The following is a 22,803-nucleotide window of genomic DNA, read 5'->3' on the forward strand; positions in this document are numbered from 1 at the left end:
CGTAACGTTACATAGATGTATGAGGTACAATCCCTTCATCAAATATTCATAACTAGGTTGACTTAGAGTCCTATCCACAATTACGATGCCAGTTTGTGCAGAGCTAAAATATGTGGAGCCAAACACCAGTGTTAAATAAAAGAAAATTTATTCCAACACAACCAAGCTGCTGAACAGAACAATGCTCCGTTTAGTTTAACAGTGAAAAATGTGTAATCAGCCCACTCCTGGTCATGCAAAAGTAGATTTAATTGCTGAAATTGTTGCCTATTTGGGTCCAATTAAGCAAACAAAAATCTTAGTGAGTGATACCTGGGTTTGGAAAATAAAAGGACAGAAAAAACACAAATCTCCAAAATTACGTAAGACAAATATAGCTAGTGCCTCCCCCATGGTTATGCACTTGTACAAAAAAATAGTCATTGATGCCTAACAGTTTCTGCTCCCCCCCCCCCCCCCCCCACACACACACACACACAAAGGCAGTTGAAACTCTTTAAATTCAGCAGGAACCTTGGGTGGCACAGATTTGTTGGGCAAAATGGGAAACCATTGCTCCCTCATGAGTCAACTACATGTGAGATGATAGCTAGTGGAATATTTTAAGACCTTTCATCAGATTGGAATTGAAAGCTAAGCTAGTGAATGATGGTACCGAGGAGGTTCCTCTAGCTAACCTGCCCTGTGGCAGTCAGAGTAAGGGAGCGAGGGGACAGTACAGTATCATACACTTTCTGTATGAAAGCGGGAGTCTGTTGAATCAAAATGGCGGCTAGCGGCAATGTCAGTACTGGTCTCCCTGTGCCTCCATCTTGTAGCCATTCTCGTTGGAGCCGGAGCCGTAGCCCTCTCCCTCTCCGGACTGCACAGACTCCTGCTCCATCATCCCGTCTTGGCTCCCCTCCTCCACAGGGGGCGCCGCTGTGTCTCGCTCTCCCTCTTCCCCGTTGCCCACGTCGTCCTGGGGGCCCGCGTCATCTCCCCTCCCCCTGCGCTCCCCTCCTCCTCTCTCTCTGTCTCCTCGCTCTCTCTTATGCTCTCTGTCTCTGTCCCTGTCTCCCCGCCGCCTGTCTCTGTCCCTGTGGCTGCGCCTGCGCTCCCTGTCTTTCTCTCTGTCCCTGTCCCTGTCCCTGCTGCGTTCCTCCAGGCCGTCGGGGGCGCCCTCCTCTCCCTCGGGCTCTTCTCCCCCCTCGGCGGCGGGGCCATCTCCCTGGGTGCTCTCCTCTCCGTCCAGGGCCTTGCCTCTCTCCTCTCCGTCGGGGCCCTTGCCTCTCTCCCGGTCCCTCTTGCGTTCTCGGCTGCGGCTGCGTCTCTTCCTGTCTCTGTCTCTGCTCCTCTCTCTGCTCCTACTGTCTTCCCCGGCCCCGGCCCCTCCCCGCTCCCTCTCTCTGTCTCGACGCCGACCACCACCCACGCTCCCTTCCTCTGGGCCTGGGGCCAGGCCCGGGGCCAGGGCCGACCTGTCTCCTCTCTCCCTGTCTCTCTCTCTGGACCGGGAACCACGGCGGCGGGAACCACGCTCACGGGACCGGGAACGCCGGCGTGGTTCCCGCTCCTTATCCCGGTCACGCTCCCGGCTGCGCTCCCGCCGCTCTCCACCACGCTCTACTCCACGCTCTCCACCACGCTCTACTCCAGCACGCTCTCCACCACGCTCTCCAGCACGCTCTCCAGCACGCTCTCCACCACGCTCACTTCAGGGAGAAAGGAGAAGAGACGGTCAGAACACAGAGCAGCACCGCATTTCACACCAAGCAACATGCTGCAATGATATTCACCTTATTTGCCCGTATAAGGACGCTTCCGCATAACGTCATTTTGTAATCGTCTTTCCATTTTAGGGTTAGGAAGTCTACCGTAATCATTTTTAGACTTGCCAAAAAGCTGTTTTCAGGCAAAAAAACAAACTGTTTTAAAGTTTTAAATAATATTTTTTCGGATGAGAACGTAACATTCCAAATATGTGACCAGTTTATCAGAATAAACTAAACTAAACGAAATAAATAAAATATTTGGAAATATTTAACCAGCAGCGAGGACTGATAGCGCTGGCTGTGTGACCAGTCGGACTAGCTAGTATCTGTCAACGCAGCTACTATTGGCAGTGAGAAAACACTGTCGACGTGCTTTTGTAACTACGGTAACGTTAAATGCCGACCGGGTACAGCCATCGGCTCCTCGCAGCAGTAACGCTATGAACATGTCACTGAAGTTGGCCGCAGTGTAGCTTCTGAATGTTGCCAAACTGCATTCAGTTACGTTTTGTTTTGAAATTGGCTGCCAACTAGCGCTGAACCGGAAGAACAAATACAATTGCGTCTAACGTGGAAGAGAGAAAGAGTACCGCAAGGATGACCTATTTTTGTAGGCCAACCCAGAGGTCAGAGGTCATGCACTTCCTGGTCCCTTTATCTCAAAGTGAGTGGGATTTTTTATGGGGTTAAATGCCTGACATAAGGTCTGTTAACACATAAACTGTGAACTTTCAGTTGAGCAAGATCATCTTCACAAATGAGGGCCACTTTGATGAAAATCACACAAAAAAAAAAAAAGACATTTACGCTTTAAAAATCATAAAAGTGGTCCTCATTTAAAAATCATAAAAGTGGTCCTCATTTAAAAATCATAAAAGTGGTCCTCATTTAAAAATCATAAAAGTGGTCCTCATTTAAAAATCATAAAAGTGGTCCTAATTTAAAAATCATAAAAGTGGTCCTCATTTAAAAATCATAAAAGTGGTCCTCATTTAAAAATCATAAAAGTGGTCCTCATTTAAAAATCATAAAAGTGGTCCTCATTTAAAAATCATAAAAGTGGTCCTCATTTGTGAAGATGATGTTGCTGAACAAACCTTCGAGGAGCCATGGCAACCCTGTGCTTTGACCAAATCCCTGTTCTTCTTACATGAGCAGGGCTGAAACAGCTGCATGAACTTAAGCAATGGTAACATTGAAGGAAGTGACTGACCCTCCCCGAGCGATGTCATCGTAGCGAGAGGCGTCATCTCGGCCAGAGTGCTTGATGTTGACATCAGCTCCGCCTCTCCTGGTGCCGCCCAGTCCACCACCTATTCAAACAAAAGTGTGGTCAGAATGAAAAGCTGCATACACAGCTCACTCTATACTGTTTACATCATGATAAGCTGCAAAGCATAAGGACTTTTCTCAATGTCAATAAGGGACCAAAACAGTTGGACAAACTAACAATCACGTAATCGTCCAAATGGGCTCTGAAGCATTTGACAGAGTCTGAGCAGATAATATGGCCCAAAACACTTCAGAATTCATCCTGTTGCTGTTGTCAGTAGTCACATCATCAATAAATGCAAGGGAATCAGTTGTATGAACAGTCAAACATGCCCACGCGTGGACATGTATGACAGCCGGGCATGTATCGCTGTCAATGGAACTGGTTCCCTTGTATTTATTGATGATGCAACTGCTGACAACATCAACAACTATTTTTAGAAGCATTTTACGAAATGTCTACGGGAAAATAAATGGCAGATGAAAATCTCTGGTACAGTGCTGAAGCAGGAAGTGACGTTCACTTTGGCTCTCTACTTGCAAACACGGCAACAGGAAGTAAGCTAGGGGTCATTTTTTTTAGAATGTTTATGTTGTCAAGTTCAAAGTCAAGGTTCAGACCTAGCCTGCGGGGATGCCATCCTTTGACGGTGCGTCCTCGCTCCACGTCCACCAGCACTCTGCGGCCGTCGATCTTCTTGCCGTCGGCGTGCTTGTAGGCGGCTGCAGAGGGACAGCAGAGGACAGAGAGGAGTGAGCCTGGCTGAAGGCTGCAGCACTGTGGCCAAGCACACAAAGAGTACAGGATCATACTGACCAGGAGCAGGGAGAGAGAGGGCAGGCTGCTCTCTGGGACCTCCTTCCACCACAGTGTCCATACATTATGCTTTGACCCACCTCTCACCTAGGTTTCCTCTTTTGCTTTCAGCAACTATTTTTGGATTATTCTCAGATTTTCTCCCCAATCGTACTTGGGCCAATTCCCCCCCCCCCCCTGTTGTCCCGCTAGTTGCTCCACCCCCTCTGCCGATCTGGGGAAGAGTTGTAGACTAGCACACGCTTCCTCCGATGCATGTGCAGTCGCCAGCCACTTCTTTTCACCTGACAGCGAGGAATTTCACCGGCAGGACGTAGTGCGTGCCGTGGGAGGATCACACTATTCCTCCCAGTTCCCCTCCCCCCCCGTACAGGCGCCCGACCGACCAGAGGCGGCACTAGGTGCAGGGACCAGGACTCACACCCCACCGGCTTCCCACCCACAGACACGGCCAATTGTGTCTGTAGGAACGTGGGACCAAGCCGGAAGCACCGCTGTCGGGAATTGAACCACCGGGTCTCTGCTTTTACCTCCACATTACCCAGATGCCCCGGTTTCGCTTATTTTGATGTCTTGGTGCAACAGTTCTATTTAGACCTGCAATTTAACCATTGGATGCCTCACAAACAGTGTTGGGGGTCATTACTCAAAAAAGTAATATATTACAAATTACTTAAAAAAGTAATGCCTTACTTCAATTAAATGATGAAGTAATTTGTTCCACTACTCGTTACATTACTTTTGCGTTACTCTGCAACATCGCCTGAGATGTGAAGTAATGTGCTGCCATCCTCCCCCCCATCTGCCTCGAACTCCTATGAAAGTTGGTGCTACAATAGACCCGTTTCACAGCAACCTTTTGAGGTGGTAAAGCAGGAAATAACGCAGGTGTAATTCGCATTAATGAGGGCACCTGGCACTGGAACACCTAAACAGAATGGAAGCATAATGAATGGTATCAGCGTACAGCTAATCCATGGGTCCATGGATCGGCCGGAGGGACGACTGCCTCCGATTGGCCTGAACCAACCAATCGTCACTCCTCCCCGTCCCTCCAGCCCATACATTCTAGCACTTTAACTGCTTTTACAGTCAGTTGTTGTGTTGCGCAATCATGGATGAAAAAGCACAGCATGTTTGATGTATCCTGCAGATACATGAAGAACGTCTGCAATGCAAGTTAGTAACTGTCATGTGATGACTGGATGCCTTATACTACTCATTACAAATGCAATGTGATTACAGGCATGTGTAAATGTAACTTGTTACTTTGTAATGAGTTACCTCCAACACTGTTCACAAATGAGTGTCAATCTAAACATGACATAAAATCCCCTTGGACATTTTGGTCACTGAGTCACAAGTAGGGATGCAACGATATACCGTGATATTACGCTTTCCCTGTAAAGCTTGAATTATGCTCACCCTGCCGTGAAGGGCGCGGGGGTGGAGCGAGGGCCAGGCGCGTCAAATGACGTAAATTTGTTGGGCGTGGTTGGGCGCTAGCTCCGTCGGGCACTCGCCTTGTGCATGATTTTTTTTCTAACAGCGCGAGGCTTCTCTCCAAACATGGCCGCTTTCAAGCCACTGAACCCTGAACTATGAGCTGTGTTTTCGCCACATTTCTTGCTATAAACTTTGATTTGCAACTGTTCGTTTTTAGTCATTTCACCAAGTAAATGTGTTGTGTTGAGAGCATTATTGAGAGAGATTAAAAGCATCACAGAGTAGTAGGCTATCAGGGCTGAGAACTAAAACGGCTTTCAGTAAAAACAAGTTTGGTGATTCCTTCATGTGCTGATGTGGGGTCGTTTGAGAGTGAAAGCGCACTCAGTACTGCACATAATAGCGTTTCATTGCGACTTTTCCACGGGCTGTTCTCACTATTTACCATTGTACAATACATGCTGATCACTTTCTGAGTATAATGGCATCAGCCCCAGCGCGAGGTCTGCACGGAGACTCCCACCCCCAACGAGCTTGGTCGAGTATAATTCAGCCTTAACACCATGCCCACGACATGTTGCACAATGTGCACGGCGCAGCACGCCACTACAAAATACAAATAAGTTCAGGACGTTTGCGTAATGTTCTCATATTAGTTTGAGTACAATAAAGCAATATTTTTCTTCAAAGTAAAATACTTGTTTTTTCGATGAGCCATAGTATATTGAATTAAAGTACCGGTATATGTGTATATATATTTTTTTTGTTAATACGGTGAAACACCGTATATACACACACACAGATATTTTGGTAGATACCATACCGTGAATTTTTATATCGTTACATCCCTAGTCACAGTTCCCGTGTCACTTATTTTACAACTAGATGGTTTACTTCATGTTACCCTGAGCTGCAGAATCACACTCAATTTTGACCACAGTTTTGAGTGATAGTCTTTAATCCAAACAATAGTTTTGTTACATTTACAACTTCTTTTCTAAACCAACTTACCAACCTGCTTTGTTAGTTAACGTTGTGCTTTTATAAGTCAAAGGACTGTTGTGTAACAGTATGTATTCACCACGTGAGACTATCACAACAGTTTGCTTACAGGTAACTTCAGTGTCCATGCAAACAAGCAAATTCTGATTATTTCAGTATAGCACACATGACCATAACATCCTGAAGAAATTGCCAGTGATGGGTCATTGAGTAATTGTAAATCTGCATTTTAATTTATAATTAATGAGTTGGCCCTGTATTAATTTTCACAAACCTGAGAAAAATAGCCCCTGTGCACTGTGCAGTCATAACAGCATTTCACTGTGGTCATGCAAATCTAATTCTTTGAAGAAAGAACCCAGAGGCTGGCAAATTTCCTTAGCACATCATTGTATGCATGAGTGACATATACTATGAATCTATTGATGGTTGTCTCCACCCAAGTATTTTTTGACTAGACTCCAAACTTTGTTCAGCACCTGATCTTGTGAAAATGTGCGTATTGCCACAGTAGGTTGCTTTCTAAATAAATCCTAGCCAGCCCAACTTGTAATCATATTGAAGTGCACTGTGGTCTTTGTGTCCTCATGGCTTAGCTTGAATCTGTTGAGAATTCTTCACCGTCAACTCTCCTCCCACCCTCTGGATGCATGTGCAACATGCTGCAAGGAACCCACAGCAAAAAACCTCCATTTGTCAATCAACACAGGTGTTGATGGCATGTTCACAACATCCACTATATTCTGACTGTCCAACTCTTCAGTACAGCCCATTACCCCTCAGTACAGCCCATTACCCCACACAACAGCCCATTACCCCACACAACAGCGTTGGAATCCACCTGTTCTGATGGTAGAACTTGAGGAGATCCAGACGACCCATCCTGGCTGCTACACTGGTCTGATGTGGCGATGATCCCTGAGGGCAGGGCCTTTACGTCCAAGAAGAGGGACTTACCCAACAGCCCTTACTCATAGTACAGTCTTGAGGGTCTTACCAGAACCCCTCACACACGACCCAAACTGAGGGGCTTACCAAAACCCCTCGTTACCAGAAAGCAGTGTCACAACAAACAGGGGGCCTTACCGCAACCCCTCCATTGTCCTAGGTTCACCAAGTATGACAACATCTGCGTCTCTAGTAGGGCCTTACCAAACCCCCTGCCAGGACTGCCTAAACTGGCCCTCTGAAAAAGTGACTAAGCTAAATAGGAGCAGTTTTCCTTACAGGAGTTGTCTTACCACAACCCCCGAGCAACTCACACACCAGGCCAGAACACAACGCTGCCCAGCGCTTTCTTTTCTTTTTGAACTTGAAAGCAGAAAAACGAGGATATCAAAGAGTTCAATCTAACCATGTTGCACATGATGAAATAAGTGTATGAAGTGAGCTGATGATGCTTCCAACGTACTGACGTGTCACAATCCTCTCTGTGAAAACCTTTGGTCTATTTTGTTATACGAGTCTGTAGTGTTACCTTGCCTAATATCTACTGTGGATGCAACAGTGTATGAGTAGCCTACAGTATGTTGTAGTATTATCAAGGGAGGCCCCTCATCAGCCAATTATATTAAAGCCAGCTCAAAATCTAACCTGTCAACATGTTCTTTGAGCTCCTGGCATTATGCAGATCATCTCATCTAATCAAGTTAGGAACTCTGTGCAGCTCCAGGACATCTAGAGCCCGTCAGTAAAGTCACACAGAAGCAGTTTGGCCCCATGGAGCCGGCTTTAGCAGCCCAGCAAATGCCTTAGGTCAACTTTCACGGTGAAGATTTGACAGTTCTCGTCAAAATAGTTGACGTTCCTTACGACTCTGTGGATATAGATTCCAAGTGCTGGTGAACCTTTGGAAAAGCTCTCTAACTGGAGCTTCTGGTCGTTCTGGGACATCCTCCTCGCTGTCACACTCACTGACAATGTCCTCTCCATAAAGCTAAGAAAGAAAAAAAGACTACATCGCAACAGCCTTCCTTAAACTGAGGTGGCTTTAACATAAAGGGCAGAATCATTGGGCACCTGTCAATACACTATTCGCCTGGGGTGCGTTCAATGGTCAAAGCCCAAGCTCCAAGTTCTATCAATCACAGTTAAAGCTTACAAAGGAAAGGTGCTTTTGCCATTGAACGTAGCTCCTCTTCCCTAAGTAGGAGATGGAGGGTGGAAAGAAATCTTACCCATCATACAAACCCATTATACCAACCATACACTGAGCTGTGGTAGTAGGGTGTAGATGTATCATAACCTTCATCATCTGCAAGCCAGCTCTGGCCAATAGCCATCACAGATTGGCGGCTGCAGTGGCAATGAGAACAACACACAGTTAATACACTGCAGAGTCCCACAGTCCCCCTCCAAGTCACTCCCGTCCCTTCCCTCCAAGTCACTCCCTTTCCTCCAAGTCACTCCCTTTCCTCCAAGTCACTCCCTTTCCTCCAAGTCACTCCCTTTTCTCCAAGTCACTCCCGTCCCTTCCCTCCAAGTCACTCCCATCCCTTCCCTCCAAGTCACTCCCTTCCCTCCAAGTCACTCCCTTTCCTCCAAGTCACTCCCTTCCCTCCAAGTCACTCCCGTCCCTTCCCTCCAAGTCACTCCCTTTCCTCCAAGTCACTCCCTTTCCTCCAAGTCACTCCCTTCCCTCCAAATCACTCCCTCTCCTCCAAGTCACTCCCTTCCCTCCAAGTCACTCCCTTTCCTCCAAGTCACTCCTTTCCCTCCAAGTCACTCCCTTTCCTGGCTGTGAGAATAGAACTGTCCCCCTCCAAGTCACTCCCTTTCCTCCAAGTCACTCCCTTTCCTCCAAGTCACTCCCTTTCCTCCAAGTCACTCCCGCCCTTTCCCTCCAAGTCACTCCCTTTCCTGGCTGTGAGAATAGAACTGTCCCCCTCCAAGTCACTACCATTCCTGGCTGTCACAATAGAACAGTGGCCCACTGTCCCCCTCCAAGTCACTCCCTTTCCTGACTGTGACAATAGAACTGTCCCCCTCCAAGTCACCCCCTTCCCTCCAAGTCACTCCCTCCCCTCCAGGTCACTCCCTTCCCTCCAAGTCACTCCCTTCCCTCCATGTCACTCCCTTCCCTCCAAGTCACTCCCTTCCCTCCAAGTCACTCCCTTCCCTCCAAGTCACTCTCTTCCCTCCAAGTCACTCCATTCCCTCCAAGTCACTCCCTCCCCTCCAAGTCACTCCCTTCCCTCCAAGTCACTCCCTCCCCTCCAAGTCACTCCCTTCCCTGGCTGTGACAATAGAACAGTGATACCACAACTCTGGTCCTGACGAGTCCAGCTGAATCCAGCTATTGGGGCGGGATATTGCTCGTATCCCAGGCTGGTGTCACAGTGGTGTTACAGGCACCAGTGTGTCAACTAAAGAGAAGGGTCTGGCTGCAGAGCTGCGCACTCAGGCCCACCTCTGTTTGGAGAAGGAAGTGAGGTGTGAAATTGTGCACACTAGGGGGCGACAGCCACCACATTACAACATAAAGATAGACTCCTTCCATTAAGGTGTACTACTGGCTTCATGATGCTCCCCAGCAACGGAGAATTGTGTTGATGGGAGACCTGGCCTACTTTATTGATGGTGAATCAATCAAAGCAGAGGTTATGTGACATCTAACTTTTAATGCTCTGTAGCCTGTAATACTGTGGCATCTAACTTTTAATGCTCTGTAGCCTGTAATACTGTGGTATCTAACTTTTAATGCTCTGTAGCCTGTAATACTGTGGCATCTAACTTTTAATGCTCTGTAGCCTGTAATACTGTGACATCTAACTTTTAATGCTCTGTAGCCTGTAATACTGTGACATCTAACTTTTAATGCTCTGTAGCCTGTAATACTGTGGCATCTAACTTTTAATGCTCTGTAGCCTGTAATACTGTGGCATCTAACTTTTAATGCTCTGTAGCCTGTAATACTGTGGCATCTAACTTTTAATGCTCTGTAGCCTGTAATACTGTGACATCTAACTTTTAATGCTCTGTAGCCTGTAATACTGTGACATCTAACTTTTAATGCTCTGTAGCCTGTAATACTGTGACATCTAACTTTTAATGCTCTGTAGCCTGTAATACTGTGACATCTAACTTTTAATGCTCTGTAGCCTGTAATACTGTGGCATCTAACTTTTAATGCTCTGTAGCCTGTAATACTGTGGCATCTAACTTTTAATGCTCTGTAGCCTGTAATACTGTGACATCTAACTTTTAATGCTCTGTAGCCTGTAATACTGTGACATCTAACTTTTAATGCTCTGTAGCCTGTAATACTGTGGCATCTAACTTGTAATGCTCTGTAGCCTGTAATACTGTGGCATCTAACTTGTAATGCTCTGTAGCCTGTAATACTGTGGCATCTAACTTTTAATGCTCTGTAGCCTGTAATACTGTGGCATCTAACTTGTAATGCTCTGTAGCCTGTAATACTGTGGCATCTAACTTGTAATGCTCTGTAGCCTGTAATACTGTGGCATCTAACTTTTAATGCTCTGTAGCCTGTAATACTGTGGCATCTAACTTTTAATGCTCTGTAGCCTGTAATACTGTGGCATCTAACTTTTAATGCTCTGTAGCCTGTAATACTGTGACATCTAACTTGTAATGCTCTGTAGCCTGTAATACTGTGGCATCTAACTTGTAATGCTCTGTAGCCTGTAATACTGTGGCATCTAACTTGTAATGCTCTGTAGCCTGTAATACTGTGGCATCTAACTTTTAATGCTCTGTAGCCTGTAATACTGTGGCATCTAACTTTTAATGCTCTGTAGCCTGTAATACTGTGGCATCTAACTTGTAATGCTCTGTAGCCTGTAATACTGTGGCATCTAACTTTTAATGCTCTGTAGCCTGTAATACTGTGACATCTAACTTGTAATGCTCTGTAGCCTGTAATACTGTGGCATCTAACTTGTAATGCTCTGTAGCCTGTAATACTGTGGCATCTAACTTTTAATGCTCTGTAGCCTGTAATACTGTGGCATCTAACTTTTAATGCTCTGTAGCCTGTAATACTGTGGCATCTAACTTGTAATGCTCTGTAGCCTGTAATACTGTGGCATCTAACTTTTAATGCTCTGTAGCCTGTAATACTGTGGCATCTAACTTTTAATGCTCTGTAGCCTGTAATACTGTGGCATCTAACTTTTAATGCTCTGTAGCCTGTAATACTGTGGCATCTAACTTTTAATGCTCTGTAGCCTGTAATACTGTGGCATCTAACTTTTAATGCTCTGTAGCCTGTAATACTGTGGCATCTAACTTTTAATGCTCTGTAGCCTGTAATACTGTGGCATCTAACTTGTAATGCTCTGTAGCCTGTAATACTGTGGCATCGAAACATACAAGTTATTTATAAACGATAAGCATGACAAACAATAGCCTAAACATGAAACCAAATGTGAGCAGACAGCGTATAATACATAGAGGCATGGACGTAACATGACGTGATACGAGGGCTGTGCCCAATGTCATTTGTTCACATTCAAATCTTTTATTGTGGTTTTCTTTGTGCTTTGAATGTCTTCTGTGATGTCAGAAAAAATAAACTTGAACATTGATCCTCTCCGACGTTAGAGGTTCCTATGGCAGTTATGTTTTTTTGTTTTACATTTTGGTGTAATTTATTGAATAAATGACGCTGCAGCCTCCTCTGCTCCTCCACATAACGTGTGACACACACACGTTGAGAGAAACGTCTCCGTAGCTCAACACCTTTCAACAGGTTACTGTTCGCTCCTGATCATATTATGAAACATAGGATGATGGCACATTTTCGGTCAGGTTGTCCAAGATACTATTTTGTTTAGCTAGCAAAAGTTAACTAGCTTCCAGCATAGTCAACTTACCGGGCTATCCCAAGAGCTCTTCTCCATCTTTTGAGGTGCTGTGCCGTGTTGCCAGATTGAGCGGTTTTCCGCACAGTTGGGACTGTTTTGGATCGCATTGTGGCCGAGGAAATGGGCTTGGGTGGGTTTAGCTTTCGAACAGTTTATGTGCTGGAAATCATCAGCTGTATCTGGTTTCTGTTGTCCCGTAATTGCAGGATATTGTCCTTTAAAATTAATCAAAGTCCAGCAAATAAAAATCTGCAGGACACCGTGTCCTGTAAATTATCTCCCGATACAATTAATTGTAACCGCGGCTTAAATCCCCCGAGTTATAATGGGCATACGTTAAGAATATTGACCTGTCACTTTATAGTTTGGTAACGCTGTCAAACAGCTCCACACCGCTTCTGATTGGTCAGTCTAGAGGTGCATCACATTTCTCTAAAATGCTATTGGCTAATGGGCGGCTGGGCGGGACTGAGTGTTGGGGGTTTTGACAGTGTGGTGGTGTTTGTGTGTGTCAGTGTGCGCGCTGGTGTGCACCGATATAGCGCGTGTGTTTTCCTCTTAACGCACAGACTCTCTTGCACACGGAGTCCGATGCATTTTGGAAACCCTGTCTGGCAACACTCTGGACTTCAGTCAGCAGCAGCTCCGTCAAACACAATCAATAGACGTATTAAAATTCAAACGACAACATTATGAACGAAGCTTCGAAGCTACAAACTATTGGGTACAGCCCCCACGCCTCGGTAGGCTACTTTATTTATTAGTGACAAACGACGCAACAAAATAACACACGGCGTAATATAATACACTGGAATGTAAACGTTACTTTATTGATAAGGAAGCGCAATAAACGTGCGATTTTCCCCCATGGGTCCCAGCGCCGGAGGTGGGCCTCAGTGTGGAGCTCTGCAGCGGGACACTATTGAAAGCAATACTAAGCTCAGCATGACCAGGGTTGAGGACCACTGATAAGAACTTAAGAGAAAGAGGCTGAATATCAAACAGGTTCCCACACTATCCTTACAGCCTAACAAAAAGCCCCTGCAATGACCGTGTGCTTACCATGACAGTGGGACCAGGAGAAGAGCTCTTCCACAGAGCTACAACACCATCTGCCCTCTGACGGGCCAACATGTCCCTTTACAGACCACCATTCTGACACATTTCTACCTGAGTCCTATCCTGCTGCTAACCCGTCCGCTCACGTCAACTCACATTCTGTTTCGTTCTGCTGGACCAATCAGGGACCTGCCTCATAGTTGACATAGTAACGGGCCAATCAGAGACGCCGCTGGTAAAATAGTAATGGCTGCTCGCATGGCTCTCTGCCTTGCGAAGCAATGCAGAGAGCAGGTAGGTTTACACAGTGCTAAGTGCAGTTATTGCAGAAATAGATCCAATTAAACAAGAAGAAGGTTTATGTACCAGCGGTCTTTGTACGTACTCCCACCCACTGAAATCACTGTGCACGGCTCAGAGTCCAGACTGATACGTAGAGCCAAACAGGATGTGAGGTCACGTTATCAGGATGGGTTTTATGCTACCTGACTCCTCCCACCTCCCCACTGACTGATGTGGAGCTCTCCACAAGCACACTATTAGTCCACTGATGGTGTGCACCACACACACACAGACACAGACACACACACACACACACAACCATAGACTTGGGTGTGTTTTTAGACATGCAAATTGTGCATGAAACTGCAGGGATATTTCATATTGCCCATAAATTGTAATAGTAGTCACCTTCATTCGGCATAATTAAGTAGGTTGGTTATTTTAGAAAGCTACCGTTCTGTGATACAGACATCTATATCTGATATGAGACTAGATAGATATCGCCTTCGATTTTGGATATGGTAATAATGTGATATGGCATAAGTGTTTTTAAAAGCTGCATTACAGTAAAGTGATGTCATTTTCTGAACTTACCACACTGTTGTAGCTGCTCTATTATTTGCCTTTACCCACTTGGTCATTATATTATTACTACTACTACTATTACTATTACTAAAAATCTCATTGTGTAATTACATTTTGTGAATGCGTGAAAGCACCAATAGTCATCCCTACAACATTGTCACAATATCAATAGAATATTTAGTCAAAAATTGTGACATTTGATTTTCTCCATATCGCTATGATACAAGAAAGAGAGCTTCAACTTGAGGCCGCGCTAATAACTTGTCTCAATAAATAAAAAACGAGAGTGAGTCTTCAGATGAAGACACTGCTCATCAGGGCAGCCAGTATATTAAACATCAATAAATCCTATGAAACAAGATAGTACGGCCCGCCCCCTGCCATGACCCCGCCCCCTGCCATGACCCCGCCCCCTGCCATGACGACAGATGTGTGCTGCTTGATGCGTTTGGGTCAGTGGTGTGTGTTGGTACTCACAGTGCATGTCTCGCTCATGCTCATACTCAATGAAGGCATAGCCACGCGGCTTCCCGCTCCTCTTGTTGTACACGATGTAGATCTAGAGGAGAGACAGGTGGTGAGGCAGGAGGAGAGACAGGTGGTGAGGCGGGAGGAGAGACAGGTGGTGAGGCAGGAGGAGAGACAGGTGGTGAGGCAGGAGGAGAGACAGGTGGTAGGCGGGAGGAGAGACAGGTGGTGAGGCAGGAGGAGAGACAGGTGGTGAGGTGGGAGGAGAGGCAGGAGGAGAGACAGGTGGTGAGGCAGGAGGAGAGACAGGTGGTGAGGCAGGAGGAGAGACAGGTGGTGAGGCGGGAGGAGAGACAGGTGGTGAGGCAGGAGGAGAGACAGGTGGTGAGGCAGGAGGAGAGACAGGTGGTGAGGTGGGAGGAGAGACAGGTGGTGAGGCGGGAGGAGAGACAGGTGGTAGGCGGGAGGAGAGACAGGTGGTGAGGAGAGACAGGTGGTGAGGCAGGAGGAGAGACAGGTGGTGAGGCAGGAGGAGAGACAGGTGGTGAGGCAGGAGGAGAGACAGGTGGTGAGGCAGGAGGAGAGACAGGTGGTGAGGAGAGACAGGTGGTGAGGCAGGAGGAGAGACAGGTGGTGAGGAGAGACAGGTGGTGAGGCAGGAGGAGAGACAGGTGGTGAGGCAGGAGGAGAGACAGGTGGTGAGGCAGGAGGAGAGACAGGTGGTGAGGCAGGAGGAGAGACAGGTGGTGAGGCAGGAGGAGAGACAGGTGGTGGGGCAGGAGGAGAGACAGGTGGTGAGGCAGGAGGAGAGACAGGTGGTGAGGCAGGAGGAGAGACAGGTGGTGAGGCAGGCGGAGAGACAGGTGGTGAGGCAGGAGGAGAGACAGGTGGTGAGGCAGGAGGAGAGACAGGTGGTGAGGTGGGCTTCTTTTTGGAAACATGGCAGCTGCACCTACCCGTTTGATGGGGCCATACACCTCAAACTCACGGCGAAGCTTGGACTCTGTAGTATCATAGTTCTAAAGCAAGGAGAAAAGAACATGATTACATTACATTAGAGCCAGTGACAGCTCTGGCTCCAGGAAGTTCCAGCTTTAAAACTCTTTATATAAGGATTTTCTGAGTGAGAGATTCACTTCCTGATGCCGGAGCCGTGAACGGAGGCGGTCACTGTTGAGCTCGATAGCACAAAACACCATCACATTTGGGGAAGGACACTTGAAGGTGAAATATTAATATGCTTACCACTCGTGCAACAAACAATGTCTTGAAAGCATCCCCTTGCGCATTGGGGTCGTTATGGGGATCCCCTAAAGTCATGGAAGGAAGGAAAAGCAGATTAGCCTACTTAAGAGCGAGCGCTCCACCCACATTTATAAGGGCTCTGTATTTCACCACGTCAACTTACACAGCTTGAGTTCCGTCTCCACCACCGTTTGCCTCCTCTCAATCTTCTCTCGCCTCTGCAACACAACGTTTGTGCAGGAAATAGTCAATTCACACAGGGTTCCTACACATTTCTTCAATCTAATTCAAGCACTTTTCAAGCATTTTGTAGGCGCAAGCACCTTACGGCTGTGCTATTTGATTTGTATATATACTCAAAATGATTGATTATTCCACTCATTCATCACATGAAAGCAGATGTTATTGTGCTACAAACAACCCACATTATGTTGACTGAGTGCTTTCTACAGACTAATTCAAAGTTTAAACGTGTCGCCTCAGTGATCTACGATAAACCTCATGCACTTACAATTTCAAGCACTTGTTTGTTTTTTATTCAAATCTTTCAAACCTTGAAAATACTGTACCACATTAAAATTCAAGCGTTTAAGGATTCCCATCGCCTGTACCAACCAGACCAGACCACACACTCATTTCCTGGTAGAGGGCACATGTGACTGGGACATGTGTGCATAGCCCTAAAGTCTGCTACTTCCTTTCTGTAATACACTCAAAAGACTGGTCTAAAGTCACTTTACCTTCTGTAATACACTCAAAAGACTCTTCTAAAGTCACTTTACCTTCTGTAATACACTCAAAAGACTCATCTAAAGTCACTTTACCTTCTGTAATACACTCAAAAGACTCATCTAAAGTCACTTTACCTTCTATAATACACTCAAAAGACTCTTCTAAAGTCACTTTACCTTCTGTAATACACTCAAAAGACTCTTCTAAAGTCACTTTACCTTCTGTAATACACTCAAAAGACTCATCTAAAGTCACTTTACCTTCTGTAATACACTCAAAAGACTCATCTAAAGTCACTTTACCTCCTGTAATACACTCAAAAGACTCATCTAAAGTCACTTTACCTTCTATAATACACTCAAAAGACTCATCTAAAGTCACTTTACCTTCTGTAATACACTCAAAAGACTCTTCTAAAGTCACTTTACCTTCTGTAATACACTCAAAAGACTCATCTAAAGTCACTTTACCTTCTGTAATACACTCAAAAGACTCATCTAAAGTCACTTTACCTTCTGTAATACACTCAAAAGACTCTTCTAAAGTCACTTTACCTTCTGTAATACACTCAAAAGACTCATCTAAAGTCACTTTACCTTCTGTAATACACTCAAAAGACTCTTCTAAAGTCACTTTACCTTCTGTAATACACTCAAAAGACTCTTCTAAAGTCACTTTACCTTCTGTAATACACTCAAAAGACTCATCTAAAGTCACTTTACCTTCTATAATACACTCAAAGACTCATCTAAAGTCACTTTACCTTCTATAATACACTCAAAAGACTCATCTAAAGTCACTTTACCTTCTGTAATACACTCAAAAGACTCATCTAAAGTCACTTTACCTTCTGTAATACACTCAAAAGACTCTTCTAAAGTCACTTTACCTTCTGTAATACACTCAAAAGACTCATCTAAAGTCACTTTACCTTTCTCTCCAACCGCTCATCTCTAGTTTCTGCCCTCGTTGGTGGAGGAGCATCTCTAGGGTCCTGTTCAGAAAAGACAATTATATCAACCGGGTGTCAATATAGCTTTGAAACAAACATGATTCATTGTGCAGAGCAGTGGGTTAGGAGGACTGAGCAGTGGTTCTCAAACTTTTCTGTCACCCTAAACTGACACAAATTATACCACGGATCGCCATTTGCTAAGATTTTGTCCCAGGGTCCCCATCTGAATAGATTTTTGCGGGATTTGAACTCATTCACTTGAGTGCCCTATTTTGGGATCAAAAAGGTGACTGTCACCTAAAGGTGAATAGTTTGCATCCCTGTTTTAGCTCTTTTATTACAGAAAGTGTATGAAACCTGTGACAAAAATAGTCATACATTCTGTCACTGTGTTACGTATGGATAGAATTAGTGAAAATGATCCCCAAGTTGAGAAGAACCATTGAGTAGAGCAGGGCTATTCAACTATATTGTTCAGGGGGCCACATTGTCAGAAAGCTAAGGGCCAGGGGGCCGGACATGAATTTCCCTGAGCTATTATCATAGCATCATGGTCCATGTTTGGATTGTTTTTGTCATTCTATTTTCTTTTCAGAAAAAGAATCCACAGATGAAAAACAGAAACAGGACTTGATTTGTATCTGCTGATGAAGCCTCTGTGTAATTGAGAGGGGTGAGACAGAGAGAGAGAGAGAGAGAGCAGAGTCCCCCTTCCCCCTCTCAGAATTGGTCCGTGGGCCAGTGTGACTTGATTGGCGGGCCGGATTTGGCCCCCGGGCCGCCAGTTGAATAGGACTGCAGTAGAGGATAGTGTGCCCACCTCAAAGTGTCTGATGAACGGTGCGATGCCACAGTAAGGTTGGTTGTGATGTTTTTCGTGGGGCAGCTTCTCCAGCTGGGGCAGAAAAGGGATGGGGTCCCGCGGGGCAAAGAGAGCCAGCAGATTCGGGGGTAAAAACTGCGTCATCTTTCACCTAAAGAAACAAGAGCACAGAAAGATTTAAATTGCTGATGGCTTAACACATAGCCAGTAAGTGAAACATTGTGACACACTACCAACAGGAGATACGGCTGCCCAAACAATGAGTGTTGGTGATTGGTTAATTTGTTACGACCAGTTTAGGAAATTGGTAAAATATTTTGCCCCCACTGTCTAAAAAATTGGGGTATTTACAAAATTATTTGGGCACTTACAAAAGAAGAATTAGTGCATAAAGTTGTGAAAGCGTGTGAACAACATCGCTGTGTGTGTTCTTAGTCTTCTTCTGGCAACCAGCTTGCACTGCAAGTGCTGAGTGTGTTAGCGATGGAAATGGAAATTATATGAATTGAATGAAAATACAATAGTTGGAATCTTGGGGGGAATTGTTGCCCTGTACCAGAGATTTCTCAAGTCATTTTGCCTGGCTAGCCCTATCGCTCAGTGGGCTGGCCCGACAATGCTTACGACCTCCCCCTCCCAGCTAGCACTAGGCCAACATTAGCTGCTTTCTACTTTGAACATAATGTACTCGCCCGGCGGAACAACAAACTCGTTGAACGCTATGGAGCGTTTTGATCGCGTGCTACAAATGCTACCGGCCAAGTAATAGGCTGTAACGTTAGCATTAACGTTTTTAAAGACTTTCATCGTGTATATTAGCATTAACATTAGTCCGTCACGTTTGTGGTCAAGCTAAGTATGCTAACACTATGCTAACACTGGGCCTCGACTGGCTAATGAGTTCTCTCACCTTAAATCCACCGTCTTCACACAGACTGGCGCATGCGTACACGACTACAACACGTGTGATGTCTCCTCTGTGCTAGTCCTGTCCAGCAGCTCTGGTGAAGAAATACAAAATAAGAATAAGAAGTGTTCGGCCAGGGCCACTCACGCACACACGGCGCCCTGCTGCATGAAACCAACACACACTGCTGTTGTCTACAGCAAAATGGCGGGATGCCGGAAGTCGATGCTTCTTCTTCTTCTTTTGAGTTTAATGGCGGTTGGCAAACAACTTTCGGGTGCATTACCGCCACCCACTGATCTGGAGTGTGGACTACAATCGTCACTGCCACGCAAAAATGCGTAACCCCGCGGCAGTTAACTAGTATGAGTTGTGCCAAACAAACGTTAATATCTCAAAAGGTATAGGCCTACATCACATCGCTTAGCCTATATTTTGACATTCTCAGTGAGAGCAGAATTTGCTCAAGAATTTGATGCAGGCTATAATAGATTCAAGATTCAAGATTCAAGATTTTTATTGTCACTCCGTAGTACAAGTATCACGTGTGAAATTATTTTGCTGTAGACTCCAATACAACATAGTGCAAATAACAGTATAACAGTGCAAAATAACAGGGCATATAGATGCAGTAAAACAAGAGAAACAACAAGCAAACAGTAAACTTTTCCTTTTCTTTTCTAGCATAGACACCTTAAGACATAATTAAACATTCTGTTTGCACATGTGCAAATAACATAGGCATAATTATCATATGTAATGGTAGCAGCTACTACATGATTGTTTATTTGTGTGTGTTAAGGAGTCTTGTGGCCTGTGGGAAGAAACTGTCCCTCAGATGATTTGTTCATGCTTTTGGGACCCTGGATCTCCTCCCTGAGGGTAACAGGGAGAACAGGCTGTTGTGGGGGTGGTATGTGTCCTTGATGATCTTCAGGGACCTCCTGAGGCACCGCTGGTTGTACAGTTCCTGCAGTTCTGGTAGCTCACATCCTGTTACGTGCTGGGCCGCACGCCTCACTCTTCTTAGCGCCCTGCGGTCCATGGTGGTAGGCTACAGGTGGTGAAGCAGCCAGTCAGAAGGCTTTCAATGGTGCCTCTGTAGAAGTCCCTGAGGATTTTTGGCCTTAGCCCAAATTTCTTCAGGCGTCTGAGTCCGTGTAGTCACTGTTGGGCCTTTTTGACAACAGTGGCGGTGTGGCTGGCCCAGTCAGGTCCTGGTGGATGTTGACTCCCAGGTACATGAATCTGTCCACCTTTTCCACCACTGTGCCATTGATGGTGATTGGGGGGGGTGCGCCGCCCCCCCCCCTCCTGTAGTCTACAATGATCTCCTTGGTCTTGGAGACGTTTAGGTTAGAGCCTCCTGGACTATCCCAGGAAGAGGGAGTAGAGCCTCCTTGGCTGTCCCAGGCAGGGGGAGTGGTGCCTCCATGGTTGTCCCAGGCAGCGGGAGTAGACCCTCCTTGGCTGTAAGAGGTGGTTGTCCTGGCACCATTGTTCCAGTGCCTCCACCTCCTTTCTGTAGGCCGTCTCGTCGCTCCTGGAGATCAGCCCCACGACCGCTGTGTCGTCTGCAAACGACACGTCACGATGGTGTAGCCTATAGCCTATATAATAGCCTATATGCATGTCGTGTTAAAAACATTTAATTGTAAAGTTAAATTGTAAACACGATCAGCCGGCTAGAGTCAGATGCTCAAACTCAGCCTCCATAGGGTTCCATTGCCGTTGCCACCCAGTGACGCGGTTTGTTTACCAAAATGCTGCAATTAATTCCTATCGAACAATAAACAATCATAATTAAATAATAAGGAACCAAATAACTAATATAATCAATTTCCTCAAATTCTATTTATTAATTTAGTTGATATTGAATACTCCAGAAGGAGTATCACTTATCCCCTGAAGGTTTTCGTATTATGTTTTCCAATCAAAAATAGGGAAGATTCAAGATTTGTATTGTTACTCCGTAGTACAAGTACGCGGCGTACTTGTACTTTTAGCTGCGAGAGGGGGACACTTTGATAAGAATTCACTTTCATTACATTACATTACATCACGTCATTTGGCAGACGCTTTTATCCAAAGCGACTTACAATAACACATTTTTGTCAGCAATAGAGCAATCAACCCTGCAACACAATCTATGACAACTACAACTTCTGAAGGAATAGTGGTAAAGTATATATATATATATATATATTTTTTTTTCATAAGACACTTTCATAAGAATTCACACGGGCTACCCCCGTGTGAATTCCTATGCTGTAGTAGTAGGCTCCGTTACAGAAGAGGTGCAGTAGGGAAATAGGTGCAAAATCACAGCAAACACAATTATAACAATATAACAATATAACAATATATATCCCTCGTGTGGTCTTCGTCTTTTAGTCACACCGAGGGCATTCGGGTCAATTTGACCCGGCTCATGTTCAACCATTCTAAAGTCGTTATAAACCCCAAAAATCCTACTAATCATAGTTTGTTCTTCATTTTAATAAAGAGCTACTCAAGTTTATTTATTATCTCCGCGAGGAGATTATGAGATTGTCGCTGTCAGTGCGTCTGTCTGTCTGTGCGTCTGTGCGTGCGTGTGTTCCTGTGCGTGCGTGTGTTCCTTGTGTGTTCCTCCCGGATCTCGAGAACCGTTGGTCGGATCTACTTCAAACTTTGGGAGTGTACTAAGGAGTACGAGTACGTGATGGAGTACAGTGACCTGTTTTCGTGCAATTCGGTATAGCGCCACCTACTGGCAACACAGTGCGTGTGTTCCTTGTGTGTTCCTCCCGGATCTCCAGAACCATTGGTCGGATCTACTTCAAACTTTAGGAGTGTACTAAGGAGTACGTGACGGAGAACAGTGACCTGTTTTCGTGCAATTCGGCATAGCGCCACCTACTGGCAACACAACAAGTGGTTTATCTTGAGAACCCCTCGTCCGATCAACTTCAAACTCGGGGAGTGCGCTTAGGGGGACCCAACGGAGTGCAGGGAGCTGAATTCCAGGCAATTCGGCATAGCGCCACCTACTGGCAACAAATAAAACATCTTGCAATTTGCCTTAGCACCACCTACTTGCAAAAAAAAATGCTTATCTCAACAACTCTTTCCCGGGGTTTCTCCGAGAAAATTCCGCCCACACAGGTGCAAGAGAGGTGACCTGTAGCTAAAAATAGCAAAAAAGTATCAAAACATACTGTCAACTCTGAGTGAACTTTCATTGTGTGTGTGTGGGTGTGTGTGTGTGTGCAGGTGCGGACTGCATAATCGGGCACGTCGGGCAAATGCCCGGTGGCCTGGCCTGGCCTGGCCTGCAAAAAAAAAAAAACAAGGCCAGGTCGAAACCTGGCATAGCCCCGGTGCATGGTATCGTCACGCATTTTTTCCAAAGGTGGGTTGTATCATTTTAGATAGTTATTGTCATGCTAATGCCTGTGCAAGTGGTCATTTTTCTGATCAGTTTGTTTTTAAGTACGTATTTGACATATAAAAAGGGATGATTGACAGCTGTGGCAGCCAGTCTCAAGCCATCATCTACAGGCTACAGGCTCTTCACCTTATAGATCTGTTTTAGATAGAGAAGACACTGCTTGGTAAAACAAAAGGAAGACACTGCTTGATC

At 45.5% G+C, this 22,803-nt stretch overlaps 1 protein-coding gene across 1 annotated transcript; it reads right to left on the reverse strand.

The window, feature by feature from the left end:
- Nucleotides 1-131: 131 nt before the first annotated feature.
- On the reverse strand, nt 132-19,350 carry snrnp70 (small nuclear ribonucleoprotein 70 (U1)). The gene is made up of 10 exons (XM_083649706.1): nt 19,182-19,350; nt 18,269-18,422; nt 17,425-17,487; nt 15,925-15,979; nt 15,762-15,826; nt 15,473-15,535; nt 14,526-14,607; nt 3,648-3,749; nt 2,968-3,067; nt 132-1,694 (listed from the first exon to the last, which is right to left on the reverse strand). The coding sequence occupies exons 2-10, from the start codon at nt 18,413-18,415 to the stop codon at nt 785-787; spliced, it is 1,587 nt and encodes a 528-aa protein (XP_083505832.1). The 5' UTR covers nt 18,416-18,422; nt 19,182-19,350; the 3' UTR covers nt 132-784.
- Between the last annotated feature and the right edge of the window lie 3,453 nt (nt 19,351-22,803).

The sequence above is a fragment of the Poromitra crassiceps genome, assembly GCF_964638095.1.
Source record: "Poromitra crassiceps genome assembly, chromosome: 13".
Lineage (NCBI taxonomy): Eukaryota > Metazoa > Chordata > Actinopteri > Beryciformes > Melamphaidae > Poromitra > Poromitra crassiceps.